Source organism: Euprymna scolopes, chromosome 38, assembly GCF_053919585.1.
Source record: "Euprymna scolopes isolate OS-2025 chromosome 38, ASM5391958v1, whole genome shotgun sequence".
Classification (NCBI taxonomy): domain Eukaryota; kingdom Metazoa; phylum Mollusca; class Cephalopoda; order Sepiida; family Sepiolidae; genus Euprymna; species Euprymna scolopes.
In genome coordinates this window covers 81,577,219-81,586,128 of record NC_136519.1, presented here as the reverse complement: position 1 = coordinate 81,586,128, position 8,910 = coordinate 81,577,219, and the positions used below count along the sequence as shown (strand labels likewise).

Here is an 8,910-nt window from a genome sequence, read left to right as displayed (position 1 = left end):
CTCGACAAACCCGACAGGCAGCTAAATCCCACCCGCACACAGTAGAGATCCCTAGACGTAAAAGATCTTTCTACTCCAGTAGTTTCTTCCTCAGAACCGCTAGACTCTGGAATTCCATTCCAGGTCCCTGCTTCCCTAACTCTACTGACATGCAGAAGTTCAAGTGTAACGTGAACCGACATCTTGCTGCCCAAATCCCAACATAGTGCCCCAGTAGTTGCTGCCCCTGATAGTAGCCCCCCTACACCAAAGTGGCAATGTGCCTTGTTTGGGGTGAAAATGTAATAAAAAAAAATATATATATATAGATTACACACACACACACACACACACACACACACACACACACACACACACACACACATATATATATTTGGGTGGTAGTGGGGGACAGGGACTATCTTTAAGGCGATGAGACCTTATGTATATTTAGTGCTGATGAATGCCCCGCTGGTGTAATATAAAAAACATATATGCAGAGAATTATATACACAAATATCAGCAGAAACAATGGTATGCTTTTGTAGTAAATAAAACGTTTTTTAGATGAGCATAAAAGTGATTGTTTCCATTAAGATAGTATATTATGCACACATACATACATACATACATACATGATGATGATTTCAACGTCTTGTCAGACGAGTGCCACTCCCTCAGACACTTAAAAACCCATGAGCCCAAAAATAACTTCCATCGCCACAGGATCATTTTAATAGACAAATGCCGGAGGGATTATCTATACACAGATGATGTTACAGAGTCTTAGCTTTGTACGACAGCTAAGTCTCTCTCTCGGTTCAAAATGTTGAGATCCAGCAACAAGTTAAACTGCAGATCAGCTTAATTCGGGTACTGGTCTCCCGCTTTATGGGTTTTTAAATCAGACATTTGCTTCTCCTAGAAAGGTTGCCTTCACCACGGCTTACGGGAGCCCTCTCCACCCCAACACACACATACATACACACAAATACACACATACATACATACATACATACATACATACATACATGAATGCATACATACATACATACATACATACATAATACGTACATAGCAATCTGTTTACGTTCAGTATTGCATGGTTTATGCATTTATTATAATTAATCGGTCGATATCATTGTTCCCATGTGATAAATATTTTCTATTTTTCTAAGTATCTTCGCTTTCTATTTCTAGATATGAAAAAAAGTGATAAGTGCGGATTATATATATATATATATTCGGCAGGCCTCCAGCTATGGCAAAACATTTCCAAAAAAGTCGAGGATATATACCTGCCGAAACCTTATCAAAACTGCATCGATCGAGTTGAGGAAGGCGTCAGTCCGGATTATATAATTAATGTAAATAACATTACTCTCCCCCCAGACATGTCGCCAAATCGATGCTGTTTCTGACTATGCGATTTTGACATCATTTAATTCCATCTTTGTAATGTTCATGGCTTTGTTGTCGTAGACTTCATTCGATACGATTCTTGGTTTCCTGAAAAATGAGAAAAAACATTAAATATTGTATAGCGTTTGAAAATAAAAAATGACATGATGTAAAAAAGTATCATCATCATCATCATCATCATCATCATCATCATCATCAGCAGCAGCAGCAGCATCAGCATCATCAGCATCATCATCATCATCATCGCTACCACCACAATAATCATCACCACCACCATCGTCATCATCGCTCACCACCACCACCACCACCACCACCACCACCACCACCACCACCACCACCACCACCGCAATAATCATCATCATCATCATCATCATCATCATCATCATCATCATCATCATCAGCAGCAGCAGCAGCAGCAGCAACAGCAGCATATAACCTCCACTACCACCACAATCACCATCGTCATCATCATCGTTCATCACCACCACCATCAACATTATCATAATGGCAACTACCACCACCATCATCACAATTACCATTATAATCATCATCATCATCATTATTACCACGATCATCATCATACCCCCACAATCATCACAATCACCATCATTATCATCATCATGTAACATTCACTACCACCATAATCACTAGTATTAACATCATCACTACCACAATCATCACCACTACGCCATCGTCATCATCATCATCATTATTGGTTTACCGTCTCTTTATGCTGGTATTCGTTAGACGGCATTTAGCAATTGATTTCAAAACTGACCTATCTCTGGCCAGGTCTTTAGTCATCTTTCTCTCTTTCAAGTCCATTCTTATTGCATCCTTCTGCCAAATAGACATACACAGAAAATTTTGGACAAATATGATTAAATAGTCCCAAAATTGGACTATTTTTATTAGCCCTAGAAGAGCCCCTGGAGCACACCGAAGAGTTATCGCAAAGTATAGACAAAAAATTATATAGAAATCAGTTAGTTACAACTTTTCAGAAAGGTATATAAAAATCCAAGGCATCAATTTTTTTTAATAAGCACAAAAGTGTCAATTTTAGCCATTTCAACCCGAAAAGCACCCCTAGGGGAGGGACAACCGAAGTTTTCCCTGAAAATCCATTACTTTTTTTTACTCATATCATGTTTAATGTTTGTGCAAAACTAAAAAAAAAAAATTCCAAGGCGTAGTTAATGAGAAAAGTGCGGACAGACGAACGGACAAGAGTTAATTAACAGGTCCACCCTCCTTTTGTCGGGGAACCAATAAATATATAAAACATTTGTTTCTTGTGCTACAAAATAGTTTTTCCTTTGAGTCATAATTTCAATATGGCTGCACAAGACTTTGACTGCAATCACTGAAGTTTGATTTGTAGGCGTTTCGTTATTCGTTGTGCAAAAAACAAAAAACAAAAAAACAAATGTACAACAAAAATGTATCAAACGCAGTAAAAATGTACATTTCTACCGAATTCAAAGGAGAAATAAAAGAAACATGTAACCAGATTTCGGTGATTTTCAAAAAGTATGACTCGTACGATATCCGATGTGAATGAAATTATTATTGAAATAAAAATGCTTTGTCGGAATTATCTAACCGACGAGTAAGGAGAAAAAAAAAATTCAAAACTTGCAAGGAAATGACGTCATTTCTTATAAACAAGCTTTTCGTCTTTTGAAACACATTCTTATGTCATTCGTAGACATTTATGTTGACGACACTACAATCTATGGTAGTACACCAAAGACCGTAAACGACCAAGTTCTCTCGGATTATCTCTCCTCTGATCTTGAGCAAGTGGTACAATGGGGAGAGAGGTGGCTGGTTACTTTTAATGCATCTAAAACCAAGCTTCTATCTCTACACTATCTACGCTCTGATGCCAATCTGGCATCCGTTGAAATGAATGGCTCTTGTCTTGGGGAGGTCCCATGTTTTGACAAACTTCTGGGCTTGACCTTTACTTCTGACCTGAAATGGAACAGGTAAATCAAATCGATTTCAGCGGTCGCTGGAAAAAAGGTAGGACCCTTCTACTGCTCCAGTAGATAACTCACTCCTGATGCAATTATCTACCTATATAAAAGCCAGGCACGGCCAACGATGGAGTACTGTTGCCACACCTGGGAAGGAGCTGCTAGAAGCAGCTTATCCTGCATTGACAGAGTTCAAAATAGACTTTGTAGCTTAGTGGGGGATGCCCTTTTCTCTTCCCTGCAACCTCTTTCCCACAGAAGAGACGTTGCGAGCCTGTCTCTGCTTTATCGTTATTTTCATGGCAAATGCTCAGCTGAGCTTCAATCTATGCCCCCCCCTCGCCAAACTTTCACGAAAAACACTCGTCTAGCCAAAACCATTATCAATAATTTCCCACACTCTGACTACAATCTGATTGTCTTCAAGTCCAATGTAAACAAGTTCTTGATGAACCGTCCCTCTAAGTAATACGATTTACAAAATTCCCACTACTTATGTTTACTACGCCATAATCACATTGACTAACGTATACCCATTAACCCTTATCCTCGAATGGCTTCCGGGCCTTGATAAGTGGTGATTCTTGTGTAAAAAAAAATAAAAATAAAAATCGATAACAAACTGGTAAAGTAGACACTGTCTGAAAACCAAACGTTAACCACCAAAGACAGACCGCGTGCGACATATTTTATACACCCAACTTCTCGTTCAGCGAGATTTGACGTGTCTATACAACGCATCAGATCCGGGCATTCGGTAACGTTGTCCACAAGCGAGAGTGTCTCACTTACCCTCCTTCCCACCCTCAGTAAGTTTAACCATTCCAAGTTCCCACAGCTTTCAAACACTTTAAAACGCACGAAAAATATGTAGGTAAGTCAGAAAAGTGAGTTTTATTGCCTTTGATAACGGTTTTGTGTTCAATATTTGTTGTTAGTTACCTTTGCTGTCGTTGTGCACCTCCGCCAAAAAAATGTTTACAAAATGTGGCATGAGGCCGGTTCTCATTTTCGAAGAAGGCGGAATAACAACGACCGGAAGTCGACAATAATAAGACTCCCACGTGAGAATTTATGTAAATCTCTGATGAAAAACGTGCGAATTGCTGGATTGTCACGTCCTTTAAGCAAACGTGTTTTCCCAAACGGGCGAGAAAAGAAAAAAACTGATTTCATTTTTAAAAGTAGTTTGAAGGACTTTTCTTTAAATCACTTTGTTTTCGCTTCGAAAGTGCCTGAAACTAAAATACAGCCGGTAAGTAAAGAATCGCTTTTTTTTTTTTTTTTTTTTTTTTATGTATTATTGGTGGAATTAAACTACATTTTAACTCATTATTAAAAAAAAAAAGGTATTTGCCCCAGCGTAGTATAACCCCCCAATCACCCCATGTTAAGAACAGCTTTCAGAATAAACACTCTCCCAACTTATCCATGTTAAGAACGGCTTTCGCGGTTGGAGGGGTGTCTATTCCAAAAGCCGTTCTTAACATGGGGAAGCTAGGAGGATGTTTATTCCGAGAGCCGTTCTTAACATGGGGTGTTTGGGGTATTTATAATACGCTGGGGCACTTCGTAAAAATTTACAAAAAAAAAAAAAATAAATAAATAAAATAATGGGTTTGTATTACTGTACACATAGATTCGAAAAAGTTGTCAAAAAACAAATATATAACAAATAAATGTTATCAAAGGCAAGATAAGTTACTTTTGGATATATTTTTCGTGTTTTTATTCAATGTAACATGTTTATTCAGCTCGAAAACCATATAGTGTTTACCGATGTATTGGAACATTCAAGATGGCGTCTGATTCTCTCTTTAACACGGTAAGTTTGGGAAAAGATGTTATAAATAAAAAACCGGATAAAATACTGTTAAAAACTCGCTCAATATATGTTACCGTGACATAGTTTGACATATATTCGGCGGGGTTTTAATAGTATTTTGTATAGTTTTTTTATTTATAACACCTTTTTCCAAACTTACGGTGTTAAAGAGGGTGCGAGACGCCATCTTGAATTTTCGAATACATCGGTAAACACTGTATGTTTTTCGAGCTGAATAAATATGTTACATTGAATAAAAACACAAAAAATATATCCAGTTTGGCAGAAAAGTAACTTATGTTGCCTTTGATAACATTTATTTGTTATATATTTGTTTTTTTGACAACTTTTTCGAATCTATGTGTACACTAATACAAACCCAAAATAATTTAGTATATTAATGCTGGCTTGACTTGAGATATTTCAAAACTGAAATCCTATTTGTATTTTTTTATTTCTTCGGACTGCTGCTTTCATCTCCAGTGCCATTTTCGCAATGTTTCGGTCGCTGTAACCTCCGACCTTCTCTCAGTGTATCTTGGCAAATTCTTGAAAGTTTCTGCCAAACTTTGGAATTTGGACGGAATTTCGAACGGAACTCTTTATGTGCTTCACGGGGGCAGCATTAGCGGTATCAGAAATTTCGTGAAAATAGTGAATAATTCCACCCCATCTTTCCAAGCTTATAACTCCTCGAAAAATGTAATTCAAGCCCTAATTTTTTTTCAATTAAAGGAGCAAGGACCAAGGTTTCATTTAAAAAAAAAACCCAAAAAACAATGTGTTTTTTTTTTTTTTTTAAAAAGGTTTTAAACTTCGGACTTTACAGGTAAATTTCTAAAAAACGGTTTTTTTTTTGTTTTAAATTTGAATATATTATTTATTGACCTTTTCTCTTCAATTTGTGATATATAAAACTATTCAACATAAATTAATTATTTACTTTTTAAGAGAAACTTGAAAATGGGGGGGGGGCGTGAATTTAAAAAATAAAACGTTTGTCTAAAATATTATATTCGGTTATTGGAAAGAACATAAAATTTCACATTGACCCTGAAAATATCGTAAAAATAGAATCAATAGAAAAATTTTGATAGATTTTTAAAGTTTAAAAATTGAAAAATATTGAGTTCGGAAAATTCATTACTGTTTTAAAAAAAAATATTTCTATTACTTTTAAAACAACTGTAGTAGTTTATTTTGGAAGTATAATCCATAAAGAAAATAAATAACCCACTTTTAACAGAGAAATTACGAGATTTTTATATTTTATTCGCAGTTTCGTGTTAGGGGTGTCAAAAATTCCTACAAAAATTCTGATACTGCTAAGGCAGCATGCTCTTGTTCCGCCAGCCATGACTTGATAGAAGTCTTAAGTAATTCGCAGTTGTATTTTTTCGGTTGCCCACACTTAGAATTGAATCTTCAACCTTCAGGAGAATATCACTTTTACAACTGATTTTTTGAAGTACTCAAACCACTGCGCGACGGGCCCGCGGAAGGTTCAGTTCTAAATGTGGGCGACAGAAAAATACAATGACGAATTACTTAAGACCTTCATCGAGTCATGGTTGACGGAATAAGAACATGCTACCCCTTGAAGTACATAAAAGGTTTCGTTCGAAATCCCGTCCAGAGTTTGAAAAAAATACATCTGAAGAAGGTCGGAAGTTACATCGACTGAAACTTTGTGAAAATAACACTCAAGATTAGCAATGAAATAAAAATATTTCGAAAAACGAATCATCATCTAAAAAAATTCAGAAACTTGAAACTTACGTTTATAACTTTTTATTGGTTATTATGCAAAGAAGATACCGGGCTATTTTTGACGACATTTTCAAGTTAAGTTAAACTTTTACGGCATATTTTGTTTAGTAAATTGATACGCGAAAGTACAGAATACTTACAAACTTCCTCCCTTCCCCATATTAAGAATGGATTTCTAAAAAATAACGTTATTATTTCAGCATAAAATTATAAAATTGTTAAAATATTGATAGAAACCAATCCAATAACTGAAACCAATAGGTCGAAAATGTAATGTTTTATTCGTATTTGGTTAATTGTTCGATTTTTGAGCAATTTTCGATGCTTAATTATGGTGGCCATTTTGTTTTTCACTTTAACTCGAACTATTAAACCTTCAACTCTCAGTAGCTTGGTTGGTTGGTTGTTTTACGGCATATCAACCCTTTTCAGGTTATTTGCAATCTTTCACGAGAAACACCCGTCTGGCTGAAACTACTGTGAATAATTTTCCCCACTCTTTATCTGTGCCTAAATCAAACGTAGATTCCATGAGCAAAGCTTCTTTCTTAGAACTACACGCCAGTGGAACTCTCTGCCGTTTGCCTGTTTACCACCTGACTACAACTTGGACGTCTTCAAGTCCAACATAAACAAACTCCTGACAAACCGCCCCCTTAAATAAGATGCTCTATCAAAACCCCCAATACTAATGATTACTACTCTCATTGATTACTGTACATGCAATAACCCTTATCCCTGAGTGGCCTTCGGTGACCCCATGTAAAAAAAAAAAAAAAAAAAAAAAAAAAATTTAATGCCGAATCCAAAGATTTTGAAGAAAATTTTTTTAATAGAATATATTTGTTGTTTCCAAGTCGGTTTCTATTTAACCCATAGTTGGGAACCTAACAGGTACTACCACTCCGGGTCAGAGTGAACCTGGGAACAATGGCAATTAAAGGGTGACTCCACACTCCCCAAAGCCCGCAAGCTGGGGTCTCACCATCGGATATAGTTTAAGGTCATATCCAGAACCTCAACTCTCAGAGAAGTGTTACTTACAACTACATTTACCAAATATCTAATTTAATACGCTGCGGTCCCTTGCTAACTTGTAAGTATATACCGGAAGTCGTAAACCGGCTGTTGAGTTACAACACCCGTTACAAGGTCATTTGAGTTTTATATATATAATAAGCTCTACGTTTATGTACGCATGCGCAACCGGAAGTCGTAAACCGGCTGTTGAGTTACAACACCCGTTACAAGGTCATTTGAGTTATATATATATATATATATATATATATATATTCGCAATCAAAATTTGAAATTCACAATCAAAATTTATTATTTAAATGAATACCCCAAAAAACAATTTACAAATTTCGCGGAGTTTCAAAGAATGCTATTCTTGCTATTCTTCTCGTCAGATGACAAAAAGAAATCAGCAAATTATATCTGTAGCAATGCTAGAATTGGCTAGTTGTGGCATTAAGTGAAATAGGAATTTATTGCAGTCATAAATTACCAAGAAAAACAAGTGAAAAAATGTATATATATATAAACAAACCGCGCATAATATTTCAGCTTGCATGAAAATACTTTCAAGATAATCAGAAAGGCAAAAATAGTTCTTTAGAAAGAAGACCAAAATGAACTAATTAACATATATATATATATATATATATATATATATATATATATATATATATAACTATGAATAAAATAAATATAATATATATATATATATAACTATGAATAAAATAAATATAATATATATATATATATAACTATGAATAAAATAAATATAATATATATATATATATAACTATGAATAAAATAAATATAATATATATATATATATAACTATGAATAAAATAAATATAATATATATATATAACTATAAATATAATATATATATATATATAACTATAAATAAAATAAATA

The 8,910-nt window shown here is 35.1% G+C and overlaps 1 protein-coding gene across 2 annotated transcripts in view; it reads right to left on the bottom strand.

The window, feature by feature from the left end:
* Positions 1–1,064: 1,064 nt before the first annotated feature.
* Positions 1,065–8,910, bottom strand: part of LOC145263223 (organic cation transporter protein-like) — a 133,256-nt gene continuing 125,410 nt past the window's right edge. The window contains exon 10 of one of the 2 annotated variants that reach the window (XM_080120307.1): positions 1,065–1,488. In XM_080120307.1, coding sequence (XP_079976433.1) covers positions 1,401–1,488 — 88 coding nt within the window. In that variant the 3' untranslated portion in view covers positions 1,065–1,400. The remainder of the gene's footprint in view (positions 1,489–8,910) is intronic. The other variant, XM_080120308.1, reaches the window with a different exon arrangement.